The sequence below is a fragment of the Agelaius tricolor genome, unplaced genomic scaffold (genome assembly GCF_023055355.1).
Source record: "Agelaius tricolor isolate 1412-34295 unplaced genomic scaffold, bAgeTri1.0.p SCAF_6, whole genome shotgun sequence".
In the NCBI taxonomy this organism is placed as follows: Eukaryota; Metazoa; Chordata; class Aves; order Passeriformes; family Icteridae; genus Agelaius; species Agelaius tricolor.
The window spans coordinates 36749657-36765324 of NW_027269266.1; the positions used below are offsets into that span (position 1 = coordinate 36749657).

Here is a 15668-nt window from a genome sequence, read left to right on the forward strand (position 1 = left end):
TATGCATTCATAAATAGATCCATGCTTTGTCAGCTCCTTGAGCAGGCCAGTGATGCAACACAATTCTTGACCTTGTTTAGAAAAGTCAGTTGTACCCTCAGGTACTCAGGTCTTGGTATTAGTCCTCAAGATCAGTGATTCATAATTCAGGCTGTTCAATCTCATTAGGCAAAAATTTCTATATATTTTCCTCAAATTTATCTTTGATATTAAAGGCCATCTTTGCTGTCTTTTAGCCTATGGGGATTTGTGTTACCTTTGATTTTAATTAAAACCCATATATTCATGACTATGGTAAAAATTCTGTTCCCCAAGGATTCAGAGAGGGTGTCACATGAGGCTTATAGATTTTTACCTTTAGCAAGGAACTCCAAAACCCTTCATAACTTAAAAAATAAAATCAAAACATATCTTCCAATTTCTTCGTTAGCAAAGCATCCACGGGACTTTGAAATATGATTATAGACACATTTAAATTATGAGGAGAAATTGATTCTATTACAGTTTCCATCATTTGGAATTTACACAGGCAGAGTTTAACAAAGCTAGCCAAACATCAAGAAGCTATATGCTCTCTTCTCCTTTTATCTCTCTCTGAAATTTGTCTCACTATTTTGCCTGCCATGTTAGTTACAGTTCATTTAATTTTACAAGTTCCCACTTTATTTCACAAATTCTCCTCAGTCACCAGGGACATTACACATTCAAGTTTTGCTAGTCAAAGATTAAGTTGCAAGGAACTACCACTGAAGGCTCTTATATTTTGTCTTCTATTCTTTTACCTCCTATACTGAGGCACAGTGGATGTTTATTTCTTAAATTACTATTCTTCTTATTATAATGTTAAATTATTTTCATGAGAAGACTACATTATTTGTTCTACTCCATTGGTTCTAACATATACTGCCTGAATTTCTCAAAGCCTTTTTTTTCCTTTTTATAAAAAAAAAAAAAAAACCAAAACCAAAAAAACAAACAGTTGAAATTCCTGCATCTGCTCTTGGTCTTGTCAACCCAAAATCTTTGATAAAGGATGATAATGTAATTTTGTCTCCACTTCTTACCTGTAAGAGAAGCAACTCTCTCTCCCTCTAGCTACTGTTAAAACAGGTATAATCAAGGCAGGAAGCAGTACAGCCTACTGGGATGAACCATGACTAAAAACTACAGGCCCTGTTTCAGAGTAAAGAGGACTAACAAGCAGGGCCAGAGCTCTTCTCATCAAAGAATCACCAAGCAATTTCAAAATGCACACTGTAGCAATAACTGGCATCTCAGCAGTCAGCAGGTCAAAAGACTTCCTCAAATTCCCATCAGAAGGTTTTTTTAAAGGCAAGTTTGTTTTTACAGAAGAAGAAAAGTTTTAGCAGATGAACTGCCCATTAAGCTTACCTAAAAGAATAGGCAAGGGGAATCCCTAAGAATTCTTTTATTACAAACCAAAGCAAATACTCCTTAATGGGTAATTGTAAAGGTTGGCCTATTCTCAGGCATGCAGTGTTATCTGAATGTCAATATATAAAGGACTACAGAAAAAATATGGAACAATTTGTTTTCATCTCAGTTATGTGGCCTTTTTTCCCAATTTCCTACTAGTATCTGCCAACAGTGGTCAAAGAAGCAATATACAAAAAGCTCTACCATTTTTAATACAACCCAAGTGAAGAGAGGCATTAAGTTGTATCTCCAGAAAGATGGAAGGTGGTAGCCAGCCAGCCAGGAAGACAGTGTTTCCTGCTGGAATGAGCTGTATACCAACCCTGAACTTTGATCCAGACAAAAACTCAGAGTGCACAAAATAGGACCAAAAACCACACTGGAGGAGTGCCTGTTCCCCATGCTCACAACAACCCCAGAGGCACTGCATTTAATTCCCCCTGCTGTGCCCTGAGAGCTACACTAATTTTCCTTGCTTAGGATCTGCCCTGTTGCAATCAAGGCTGGATCTGCATTACCATTATTACTGTTATTGCTTTATACCACAGGAGCTCCAGTTAACAGCTAGATCCACTGGTGATGAAAGCTGCTGTGAACACAAAGGCAATCAGTGCCTGCTCCTCAGAGACTGACTACATTGCTCACACTTTTTGGGGGAGTGCAAACATTTATTTTTCACCCTCAGCAACAGGCTGTCACTTAGACAAAAGGTAAATTAACAGTTCTGGGATGTCCGAGGATTGCTGTTTTCCCAGTTACAAAGACACTTCCTCTAACAACAAAAAGTTATTTTACATTCCAAAACTGCTCACAGCAGAATCTCCACTGAAAATTCTCTCTATACAGTACTTCAATTTGCAGCTGACCAAAACAGGGGCAATTAGGAAACCAGCTTGGAGATCTCTGAATTGTCATTAGCTTACTTGATTGCAAATGTACATAATAAAGCTTTTCCTTCTTTGATATTTGAGGTTTACTGAAAAAAGAGCAGCAGAGACAACAGCACCTCACTGTTTTTTTTTTGGTTTTTTTTTGTTTTACCATTGAAGTGCAAGCATATAAGGACACTGAAGTGGGTTGGCTTCAGAGAGATCAACTAAGGCAAATGTAATTAGGATTAGGACTGAGGGGTGCACAGTAGGTTGATGAAGCAGCCTAGCTTTGTATGGACCCAGTCCAATAAAACTAGAGGATTTTTACTTGATGACTTGAGAGAAAGAAAGGAAAAAGCAACCAAGCTACAATTAAAGGACATGTCCCAGTAAAGTTAACACCTGATTCATACTTTGTTCCAGCATTTTAAACCCCACAAACTATAAGTAAAAACATGTGAAGCTTTCATGTGTGTTTGTGCTGGAAAAGACAAAACCATCTATGTCACCAAGGCTAAGGTTCCATTTCTTCTCATTAATCTTGCTGTCAGTTCACACCATTTTATTTTCTCTCATTTATTTTGCTTCTTCTCTCCTCTTCGTCTTTTATCTCCTACCCTTCCATTTTCTCCCAAGAAAAAAGAATAGCATTTTCTCCTTATGCTTCCTTATAAAAGAGAGAAACACTTCACAATTGAGTTTCACTACTTTTAAACTAGGGTCATATGATCATTGAATAAGCAGAAGGATGGAGCCCAGCTCACACAGACTAGCCAGACTCTTCTTCTTAAATATGCAAATTTTGCCTCTGTAAATGTGCTAAATAAAACCTTTGAGAACATGTGATTTCTTTCCTGAATTTCTAAAATATAAAAATTACAATGCCTATAAGAAAAGAATTGTAGAGTGAAAGGAACTGTAGCAGGTAGAATGAGCAATGTCCATTAGGTGATTTTCAATATTTCAGAAACATGTGCATATGTGTATCCTTGTAGAAGTAAACAGCCAGGGTTATTTAATCCAGGGTTGTTGTTCTGCCACTTGCTTTAGCAGTGGCAATATTATAAATAAAATATTTAAACATTACATTTTAGAATATGGATTTAAAGATTAAATTTCAATATTTCCAATCTTTTGGACAAGTATTAAATCACCAGAAAAGAAGAGTGCACAGATAATTACAATAAACTTTGTAAACAGTTTCTAATGTGTAAGAAAAGGCAATATTAGGAAACTTGCAATAAAGAGTGTAATAGCTTTATCCTTGTTCTTGATACATCTTAATGAGCTCCTCTGTGAATCAGTGCAATCACTTTTTAAAAACAAGCTAAATTTCCATTAACTTTTAAAGCAATATTACACATACACTTATCTCATCAAGAGCTGGGGTTGACATTATGCTCAAATTTCTAAACATGAGAAAAAATTAATCAGAGAAAAAGAATACCCAGAAGAACCTGGCAGTTCATCTGCAAGTTCACCAGAGGCAGGTTCTGAGCACAGAGAAGCAAATTGTTCAGGGTTTTTGGTACGTAAAGAGCTCTCTGAAATCCTGTCCTTTGAGAAATGAACAGGAATTGTATAGACCAAAACAGAATCTTGTAGCAGCTACAGATAAAACAAACTTACCAAAAGAAATGAATGACCAAAGCTATATGGGGAAAAGCAGTAAAATGCCAGGACACACCATGGAACTAGAATGGTGGAGCTAACCAATACAGCCACATAGATGCCATAAATGCATTCTTCCCTCTCACAGCTCTGCCCAACACATGGGAGGGAGTTTTTCTGAGAAGAAGCTATAGCTGAACCACAGGGCTCACCTGGCTGCTGTTCTCCAACAGGAGTCATAAATGGATACCCAGGGAAGAGTAAGAACAAAGCAAGCACATATGAGAGCTCCCACCAAGAGTCTCTCAATCCCCAGCTACTCCTCAGCCCAAGGGACTGACTGAGCCCTTGTGGCCTTTCTAAAATGCAGCAATACCCACTGGATCTCTTTTTGAACTACAGCCCAGTCTACTCTTGAGTACATTTTTTGTGTTCACAGTCCCCTCTAGCAAGGAATCCCAGTGTCTGTCTTCATGTGCAGAACCACCTCCCTATGTTTTAAAACAACACTGATTTAGTTCCCCACAGACAGCAATCCACCTCTCCAGGGCTCATTTTACAGACTACTGTTTGTGTGAATATGGGAATGTTAATGGATGTTTACTCTTTTCATGTTGTGTTAGATAATTCTTGTAATGCCTGGGAACTACTAAAATAAAAGTGAGAAGACAAAACACCATTTTCAGAATATGGCTCAAAATACATAAAACACATCTTTAAAAACAATTAAGTTACAGTGAAACCATTTAGTAAATCACTCAAATCACTTCTACAAATCACTTTAGATCACTGCCACCTTTTTCTAAAATCCTGATTCTGAATATTACTTTCCTCATGAGCTTTCAAATCAATTCACATGGTCTTTCCCTAACCTCTCACTAGACCTTCCATTTCCTCCCACCGGGTAGTGGACAGTACATTTGGCTACTGCTTGCTAACAAAATCCTGGGGATACAAGCGCATAATTGAAGGTTTTTCTTTTATCAAGGTGGTGAAACAGTTCAAGTTATTTCAGTTCTAAAACTGCTTAAAGAGATATCTTGAAATAACACCTCCCATTGAAGGACTGAGGTTTAAGTAAGGGCCAGGTAAAACAAACAAAGGTACTAAAACTAGCAGTCTTGACAAATACATAATTTGTAATAGACAAAAAAGGTAAATAAACAAATAAGGTTTGCCCAAACAATGCAGTCAAAGCTTCTTCAGTAAGAAAGACAAATTTGGATGTGAGGAGAGAATTCTTTTAACTTCAAATAAACTCAAGCTTGGAACAGATCTAAACCATTTGCAGAAACACAACAAAACAATAGTGAAAGGCCTTTGTGTATGACAACATTTACACATTTCCTTAAACATTTATCTTTTTTTTATGATAGCACTGCAGCAAATCTGATGCTTTTAAAGAACATAATGAGAAGGGAATTTAGAGAATGCAAAAGGTATTTTTATATGGAAATAACTGGAAAATGCCCAGGTGGACTGATCCCACAGTTTACCAACAGCTTTTCAACTGGCACAAAAAAAATTAAAGTCCTCTCTATGTACAGGGATCAATACCAAGGACAAAAGTTGTAAGTTGATTGCTCTGGCATACAGTTATCAGAAGAACTGAACAGCAGCTGTGGTTAGGCTTTTGAAGATCATAAAATGGCAGGCTGTAACTCCTGTGGCAAGCACAGCAAAGTGCTTTATTTTATAGGCTATTGGAGAAGACTTAGAAAAAACAGAAGGACATTTTACTCCTTTTAAATGACTATTCTAAAATCTTCTTGCCTGCAAAATAAAGAAGTACATTTTACACTGACACTTTGCAGTCCTCCTTTACCTGATATCAGTAGTGAAAAACAACTACACAGTCTAAGAATTACACTCAAAATTTAAAATACAACAGTCTGCTCCCAACAGAAATAAATTTCAGAAAAATGAGTTATCAAAAGAAACAGCTCTGGCTTAAAAAAAACTACTATATAAAGGGACTAAATATACTGATAGATCATTAAAAAGAAAACGGAAAAAACATATCAGCATTAACATAATGAAATATACCTAAAATGACTAGCAAATGCTACAAAACTAAAAAAAGTACTGCTACTACAAAAAAAAGTTTGTTCTCTCTGTTCTTTGTGAAATCTAATCGGATTCCCCTCCCCCTCTTTTTTTTTTTTTTTTTAAAATGTGTGATCTTTTGAGGAAAAAAACCAGCAGGTATTCATAAGTTAGAAAGAAAATACAACATATTAAAGAATTACACAAAATTTGAAACGTTAAACGTTACAAAATGTTTCGCAGACTACTTGGCTTTTGTATTTATACAGCACTTTTACAAAGCACTTTTAAAAATATTAAATTTTTGAACCCAAAAATTAACGCAGAGTGTCTGTAACCTAGAACTTAGCAAGTGTGATATTTTTAACTGCATATTCAGAAATGCGCTTCTAAGTAATAAGAGCCATCATGGAGTGATTCATAGCTTCATGCAAAAACATCCCACAATATAAATCTTGTTAACCTTTTGAAAATCCCCAAAAGCTCATTACAAAGCTGCTGAATCCTGGCATAACAAAATCTTATATTAAAGTATTTACTGTCCTCCTAAAAAGTCCATTACTTAAAAGAAATAATACACTTGAGTTAGTCAGATTTTATCATGGTCTGGCAGGCAAAGAAGTGTCAGACAGTGATGTATGTCAAATTAAATTATCCTAGGAAAATCATTATAGAAATTCGGGAGAAATAATTTCTCAGCTGATGTTAAACAATAAACTGTTCTCTGCCTGAATTAATGCCAAGTTTACAGGGTAATGAGCATTACAGTGAAAAGACTCATGAAGAAAATGTGGTACCTTTCCTATTCTATTACTTTTCCCAGTTCTTGGAAACTACGTGCAACACCCTTGGAGACACTGGTTTTCAAATGGATTTGTTGCACGAAAGCTGATTAATTTCTTCTCCAAATGAGGGACCTGTTTCAAGAAACGTTGCATATTAAATTCTACTTACTGAAAATATGCATTTATGACATTTAAATTATATTCCCCAATGTAAGCACTTAATTTTATTATAATTCCTATCTTGATCTAACTTTATAGTCATTACCAAATAGAACAGTGTGGATATTTGAGTAGAAGCACAATGACAATGACTGGGTTGATTTTGAAGCTCCCAAGTAAAAGCAGAGTAAAACCCCAGCCTCACTGAAATCAGTGAAAGAAGCTTTTACTGGAACCACTATTATACTCTTTACATTCTCTCTTCATTTGCATGAAAGTAAAAATTATGAGATTTACTGTATTCTACAAATACTATTTTCTGGGTTTTAGAACCCTTTCTTGAATTTCTTCTTCAGTTTTCACTGTATAAAATAAAGTAAGATGAAAATACGTCTCAAGGTTTGTCCTGCATTTTGGGAGAAAATGTACAGAAGGGAGCCTTCAGTGACAGCTGTGGCCGGTGAATAGTGATGTTAAACCAGAAGTTTCATAACAGTACTAAAATAGAAAGAACTTTAAAAATTATTTTACATACTTGCTTATTTATTTTATTTTCTCAATGAGAAAATAATACTTTCCAACTTTTTTACTATTCTATCATGCAAATGTATGCACACGAAAGAACTTGCTCTTATTGCTAAGATAGTACTAATTTTATTATGCTGATAATTTTTTTTTTCTTAGACATTACTTTGTGGGCAGTAATTGTTGGTGTCAACTGTAAAACTGCTGATGAACACTGCTGTTTCAGACCAGAAAACCAATCACACCACAGGCTGCATCCAAAGCAGTGTGGCCACCAGAGCAAGGAAGGAGATTCTGCCCCTCTATTCCCCTCTCACGAGACCCCACCTGGAGCACTGCATCCAGCTCTGGGGTCCTCAGAACAGGAAGGACATAGACTTGTAAGTCCAGAAGAGGGACACCAAGATGATCACAAGAATCAAACACCTCTCCTATAATGAAAGCTTGAAAAAGTTGAAACTGTTTAGCCTTGAAGAGGGAAAGCTCTGGGGAGAGTTGATTGTGGCTTTTTAGTACCTGAAGGGGGCCTGTAAGAAAGATGGGGACAAATTTTTTAGTCTGCAAATGCACTAAAGACTGGTTTTACTGTCAAAGTCAAATTCTACAATCTCCTGTCAGAAAAACTTCTCTAGATTGCACAAGAACCTGAAGGCTTTCAGGCAGTGCCTACAAGTGGAAAATACATACTGCAGTAGAAACATAACATATGGGGAGGAAAAATTATCTATCAAAACCACAGAATAATACAGCCTGTTATTTTAGCCAGCTGGTTTGGTTTCATATTAGATTCTGCTCCCATATTCCAGTGACTCAGTAACAGAATCTAAACTTCCATTATCATTCATTAGAAAATGACTCTTGTCTGGCTCTGGATCACGGTATTTATGAAGTTTTTATACAGTTTGAAAGTATTTCATTTCATCCATGTTTCTCTGCACATTTACACTCGTGTAGGGAACGTCATTCCTATAATCAGAAACAGAAAATATGAACTGCTCATAATGAAAAGTGATGGACATCTACAGCTGTACAAACAGTCATCTCCATCTCAACTTTTTTTTTTTTTTGCTTGATGATAATGTCCTTTGCACATATTTGCTCTGCTGACTTCTGTCAAAAGAAATGCAGAAAATATAGGTCCTTCCAATTAGGCTTTGTGTTTCTCTGAGCTTAGCAGAACTGCCCTGCCAGGGGCAAGTCCAGGGAGTCAGGACTGATTAGAGTGCTAGTGGAAAATCTCCACAAACCCACCCTCCACAGGAAGCCACAGACCCAACAGAGAAGGTGAGGATAAAGTGGGTACACTGTGTTTCCTTCCTCATCTCTTGCCATCACACAGCAGAAGCTAATAACTGCTCCCTCCAAAACCACAGCAATGTCAAGCCCTGTAGTAAAATGCCATAAAACACAGTTTAGCGTGAGACAGGGGAGACCACAGCATAGAGTTGGAAGAGACCAAATTACATGCCAGTGCTTTAAATTCTTCCAAAACAGGCAAATGCTAAATGAAATTGCCATGCCCAGAATGCCTGCAGGACAATGCAAAACCACTCTAGCAGGGCCTGCCAATGCAGCCTAAGGACACTAACTCGTTCCCAGTCCTCACGTGGCAGTGATGCCAAGTCAGAGCCTGACACACCAGCAAAGGGTCAGTATTTGACTTCATTCCACAGAATGCCTCAGTGCTCTCTGCTTCCTTCTTACTTTTGTCTCTGCTTCAATGGGCAGCAAAGTAACCATAAAAAGACACACCTTTTCATACTATCAGATAATAGGGTTTACTATGAAAGCATATATTTACAGAATACTCTGTTTCTTCCCCCCTCTACCTCTTAGCTAGAAACCTAAAACCAGAAGACCATCTTTGTTGATGAATGCGGCTGTTACCCCTTGCTGGCCAGTACAAATGGATGGGAGCCTTCTAGGGAAAAGGAAAAGGAAGTTGATCTGCATAGTCAAGTAAAAATAAACTGTCCTTTGGGCAGAACACCAGGAATGCAGTCTAGTTAGTGGTGACTTTTCCTATGTAGCACATGCAGTATTTTGCAGGTTTTTAAAAGGTCCCATTTATGCATTTGGCTCTTGAAATACACATTGACAAATGCTATCAGTAGAATACTTTCTTTGGCAAATTGATGAATACTAAAACAAATTCTGAAATTCTCTGGCCTTCTATACGATCTCCACATAATAAGCATGTCTTTTTAGACACTGTTCAGGGATTAGATACATGGGGGTTCTGACACAGCTAATTTATGTGTAACCTTCAGATGCTCTGCAACTGGCAGGGATAAGATGGCTAAGCAGGCTTAAAATGGTTAATGGTCATGTCAACTCTGGATCTTCAGCACACCTGCAGACCTAGTCAATAATTCTCTGAAGTGTACTTGGCAACCTATGTAAAATAAGTTTGACTGTGTCACGTTGAAGATCAGGGGATATGTCCATGTTATGAAATAACTTAGGCCAGGAAACTCAGCAGAAACTTTTCCTATGCTGGCAGCTTCTGCAGGATAGCTGAAGTTGGAATGTGCATTCAGAACAAAACACAACTAGGTTCCAGAAGGCAAACCAAGGACTATGAAAGTTTCAAAAATGCTGGGGAAGATTACTGTGTCCCACATGTCTATGCTCTGGATGGAGGAAAGAGTTCCATTCCCAGAACTAATGGGGAATGAATGCAGAATTTCAACAAATTTCAATTTCAGTGAATTCAGAAATTGTTAAAGAAGCATTTTTCAATAAACATTTAGCAAGAATTGTCCAGAAAGGCAAGAAACATTGCACAGATGTTCTTATTAAATATGATTACCTGACATACTGCTGGGAGTTATGGATATGTAATCATTCTTGTCCTTCTTCCGTCACCAATGTCACCTGCCAAAAAAAAAGGAAAAACACCCCATGTAATATGTTCATAAATGCTCATCTGCAGAACACCATTAACATTTAACCAAGATGGAACCTTCTGGATCTTGAATAGCATGGTCAATGTCTGATGGCTTAACACATTAAATTCAAAGCACTTTGCTTAGCTGCATAAGGTAACAAAATGTAAATCAGGTCCAAACATGGTGGACTGGAGGACCTATGGTTAACAGGGATTTGGAAGCAGCGTCCAAAAGCCTATGCCTACTGATGCTAAAAAAATTTTAAAAAAAAGCTTTTATGCATTTCATGGAATACTTTCCATTATTTTTTCTGCAGAAGTTCCTCTAAGTCTCTTATGTGACCTCAGGAGCTAACTGGTTTCTACTTTACAGTTTCTAATGATACGCATATACCATTACTCTTGGGTTCAGCAAAAACAGAAGATTCAAAGGAATTAGAAATTCTCTGTCACAGTTACACCAATTCTTACCCAGTCATTCAAAACCCAAAAGTCTACTGACTTTTACAAAGTTCTGAGATGTAAATTATAATTTTGTTCATATGGTAGAAAACTAATCTACATGTACTTAACACTTTTGAACAATGATATCCTCTATTTTATTAACAAGACATCTGCATCTGTGAAGAACCGAATCTGGCATTTTAAAGTCTCGTTTTTGATATTTAGATTGTGTCCCCCTTTCATACATCCATACACATACACACAAACACACACACACACACACACACACATACATATACACACAGACATACTAACTATACTCTTTTTCTGCTTGGTAGCAAAGATTGAAGCCCTGCAAGCTAATTTAGTGCCAGGAGAGAAAGTCATGGATACCAGTGATGAGAACATCCTTCAGCTGTGTCGGTATTTATACCACCCCTCACGTTTTTCCCACGGAGGCATCACAGGCAGCTTGCCCTTGTTCAGCCATCCCTGCCCAAACACACAGTGCCCAGCTAGATGATCCCAGCTTGCTCCCTAGTCTAAGCTCCAACAATCCAACCCAAGCAGAGACAATCCTAAAGGCATTATTCCAGAATAGAGACAAGATCTCATTAGAATTTTTAAGTAAGAAATCCCGGGCCTACAAGTGACCCCAATACTGCCTGAGGAAAACTAGCCTGAGAACAGAGTCGCTCTCAGCACTGGTGAGGCCACACCTCAAATACTGTGTTCAGGTTTGGGTTTTACTTCACTCTAAAAAGATCATTGAGGTGCTGCAGCATGTCCAGAGAAGGGCAACAAGGCTCATGAAGAAAAACATGTCCTATGGGGAAGAGCTGAGGGAGCTGGTATTGTTCAGCCTGGAGGAGGCTCGGGGGAAACCTCATCCCTCTCTACAACTACCCAAAAGGAGAATGTAGTGAGGTGTGACTGCACTGAGAGGGCCAGAGAAAACAGCCTTCAGCCAAGACAGGGGAGACTCAGATTAGATATTACATAAAGTTTATCACCTATTGGAAATAGGTTCACCTATTGGAATAGGTTGTCTTAGAGAGATTGTGGAGTCACCATCCCCAGAGGGGTTTAAGAAGCATCTGGATCTCGTGCTGGATGTGGATGTGGCTTAGTGGTTATGGTGGTAGTTCTGGGTTGATGTTTGGACTGGATGATCTAAAAGGCTTCTTACAACCTCGCTGATTCTGTGATTCTCTGAACAGAAAATACCTCTCTTTTAACATTAGTGTGGAAGTGACATTTTAGAGAGGAAGTAGAACCTCTCTTAAATTGTCCTGATCACCATTTCATGATACGAAACTGGTCTTTACTAACAAAACTGTGGATTTTATTTCTCTCCATCCATTCAGTGCCACAGCCCTGTCCCTGTTTCCTCACACAGGGAGCCTTTCCCTTGAAATACATATCCTTCCCTAGCAGGGGGCTGAACACCGGGCACATCTGCTGTGTTAGGCAGGGGTCAGAACGAGAGAGCAGGTGAGCGGCAGCACCGGTGAATTAATGCATCCGGGACGCGGCCCCGCCGCTCCACCTCAGCCCCTCAGCGGCCTGCAGGCCGCTCCCACACCCGGGGCTCCGCTCAGCTACACGCGGTGTGGCCGGGACGGCCCCAGCTATCGAGACGGGCTGTGAGGCAGGGCCGTGCCCCGCGCCCACCGAGGGCCGGGAGGAACAGGGCAGGCAGCGCGGCAGGGAAGGGGAGGGGCTCCGGCAGGGAAGGGGCACCGGGAAGCGCGGCAAGGCAGGGAAGGGGCTCCGGCCGGAGCCGCGGCCTCCCCGCCCTCCCGCAGGCAGAGCCCGCCCGCGGCGCGGCGCGGCAGCGGCCCCTGGCGGCCGCGCGGGAGCGGCCCGCGGCGCAGCCCGGAGCGCCATTCCCGGGCTTCTCCGTCACCCCGCTCCTCCTTGACTAAACTGGGCACGTCTGCGTGTAGCTTTAAATTAATTAATTACTACTCCAAAGGTCGGAATTGTTCATGATTAAAAAAAAAACCTTTCATTTGAGGTATCCAATGCAATCATGAGGACTACTACAACAAAACAACAAAACCAACCAAGCAAAAACAAACAATAAAGAACCAACAAAAACCCAGCAAACAACAACACACAAAGCACCCCCACAAGACACAAACACACATACAGCCCCTCTCCCTAATAAAAAAGTAGGAAAAAACCCAAACAAACCCATAATCATAGAATATCCGGAGCTGGAAGGGATCCACAAGGATCATCAAAGTCCAGCTCCTGGCCCTGCCCCGGACAACTCCAGGAATGTGATCCTGATGAGTCCCTTCAAACTCAGCAGATTCTGTGATTCTGTGATTCTGTGGATGGCTCCACGTGCCTTACAGCATTGCCTCGGGCTCCTGGACCTCTGGCAGGCTTGGAACCGTGACCACTTCCCTGGGGAGACAATTTATTTTGTCTTTTCTAGTTTCCTAGTAATCTGAAATGATTTCTCCCTGTAATACTGAATGAAAATTACTGATTTCAGGATAAAATGTTCATTCTATTTGCAAGGCAAAACCAATGTAAAACCTACTAAAGTTTTACAGAAGAAACTTTACATGAGGGATGCAGAGCACTGGAATGTGCTACCCTGGGAAGTCACGGAGTCTCCCTCTCTGGAGACATTTAAAACACACCTGGACACGTTCCTGGGTCACCTGTAACCTGCTCTAGATGACCCTGCCTCAGCAAGGGGGTTGGACTGGATGATCTCCAGAAGTCCCTTCCAACCCTAACAAGTCTGTGAACTGGTAAAATATCTTCCAGTATATGTGTGACAATGTGTTTTTACCTCATCTTTTCTCCCAAGCAAGCCACCCAAGACTTCATCTGGGCTCCTGGACAGATGACTTCATCTGGGCTCCTGGCTCTCTTTAATCTTATAAGGGAAGATCAAATATTCTGCTTGATATTTCCATGTACAAACCACACAACCAGAGGTCATTCTTTTTGCTGCTGACATCTTGTGGAACTTCAAAATCCTTAACAGTTTGTCAATCCAGATTTGAGAGGATACAAATTTAGAACAGGCCTCCAATTAAAATCAGACTCTGACCCATCCCACGACGTCATGGGACGTTGTGAACCTCAACAATAAGCCATTTCCCAGAATTTAATTGTGGTTTAGTGACTCAGTGACACACAAGCATATTTGAAGCAAACAATTGAGTCTTTTAAACAAAAATTCTGCCTCTCCTGTAAATAATTACTTACTAAACCTAAAATTATTGGTTTTGCACCAATCTATTAAAAAGGATGGTAAAAAAAGGATAAATACAATGTTCTTCAATGAATTCTGCACAAAGAGAAAAATTCTAGTTATCCTGGGAGTTTTGCCATTTTCCCTGATGAGACTAGGACTTGGCATAAAAGCAGCTGTCACTTGTGTAAAAAAATTAATTACAAAATAACTGTAAGAAAAGCTGGTCTTTTGTTTTGAAGGATTACACTAACATATCTGGCTTTGGCAGTCTTTTTGAGTGCTGTGGTTTAAAATGGACAGTGTGAATCCTCTTTTTCTCCTCACACCTGCCTAGAGATAAAGTTTCTTGGAGCAGGTCTTGATGTTGCTGTCGATGTGCAGCATCTCACCCATCTCAATTTAACAACAACCAAAAGATACATAGTAACTGAGCCCATTTGTAATGCCTGCTTTAATCATCATTATGATTATTTAAACCATTAGTTTAAACCATAATAAATAATAATTAAAATCATAGTGATAATTAAAATAGTTTATGATTTTAATAATCTTCCCAAATGTCTTGGGATCTTTTCTAAGGGATGCTTTTACACTGCATTTTAGATGCCAGAAGTAATTTCCCTATTTTTCTTTCCAAGGAATGTGGCCCATAGATGGAAACATTGTGGAAATACAGAACTCATTATCCATTCTGGCACATACATAGCACAGCCTTCTGAAGGCACAACACAGCTTCTACTTCACATGAGCAAGAATATTAAGTGGTGTCTACATTAATTGTAGCCAGTTCCTCTAGAAGGCATAGTTGTGTAAGATGATGGAGGAAATCAGGTTGTTTTTAAGTGTCTACAGCTAAAAAGTACATGAGCAGGCACAAATGGGAAGGATGGGGATGAGTCACAGACGAGTCTCCACTACGTCAGGCCAGAAATGTCTGGGGGTCTTTACGGACACTGCAGAGTAAGTCCCTTTCTTGCCAGAAGTGACACAATTTCTATGGCTAAGCTTTGCTAACGTCACAGGGAGCAGGGAGCAGGCTTTGTTAGATTATCTTTTGTGTGTTGAGCACTTACTTGCCCACAAAAGAGCTACCCAAGGTCTCATGGCTCTGAGTCACAGAGTGACTGCAGCATCAATTCAGAGGCTGCTATCTCACATCCCGCATGACCTCCCTGCTAGAGAGTTTCAGCAGCAGACTGAGCACTGTGCTCCTTCTCCATCACTGGCATTATACCCTGCTTTTTCTTCTTTTTTTTTTTTTATAAACAAGGTAGTCCTCATGATTGCATTGGATACCTCAAATGAAAGCAGCAAAATGCATACTGCATCTTGATATGGAGTATTGTTTCAGATCTACAGCCCTGCTCCAGGAAAATAATATTCTTTTACTGTCCCTAAATAAATTTTTAAAAAGAGACATCTTTGGAATCTTGAGATCCTCTGGCCTGAATAGGTGATATTTCAAATTAATTCTCAGGCTCTGGTCTCCAATACAGAAGCACTGTCTAGCCATATTGCCAGTTACTGCACATCCTTATTTTTTCCATAATGAAAGGCGATTAACCAATTAGCATTAATCAGTGTAGTTAGGTGTTTTCCCACTTTCACCAAGTGCCTCCTCCTTCACAGGAATGCATCAGATTAACCAATGACTATCTAACAGGAGTGTGCTG

The 15668-nt window shown here is 39.4% G+C and overlaps 1 protein-coding gene across 11 annotated transcripts in view; it reads right to left on the minus strand.

The window, feature by feature from the left end:
• Positions 1 to 15668, minus strand: part of THRB (thyroid hormone receptor beta) — a 169437-nt gene that overhangs the window by 39255 nt on the left and 114514 nt on the right. For all 11 annotated transcript variants that reach the window (XM_071429363.1, XM_071429357.1, XM_071429359.1 and 8 more), the window contains one exon: positions 10248 to 10312. In XM_071429363.1, the coding sequence (XP_071285464.1) occupies positions 10248 to 10254 (7 nt within the window). In that variant the 5' untranslated portion in view covers positions 10255 to 10312. The remainder of the gene's footprint in view (positions 1 to 10247; positions 10313 to 15668) is intronic.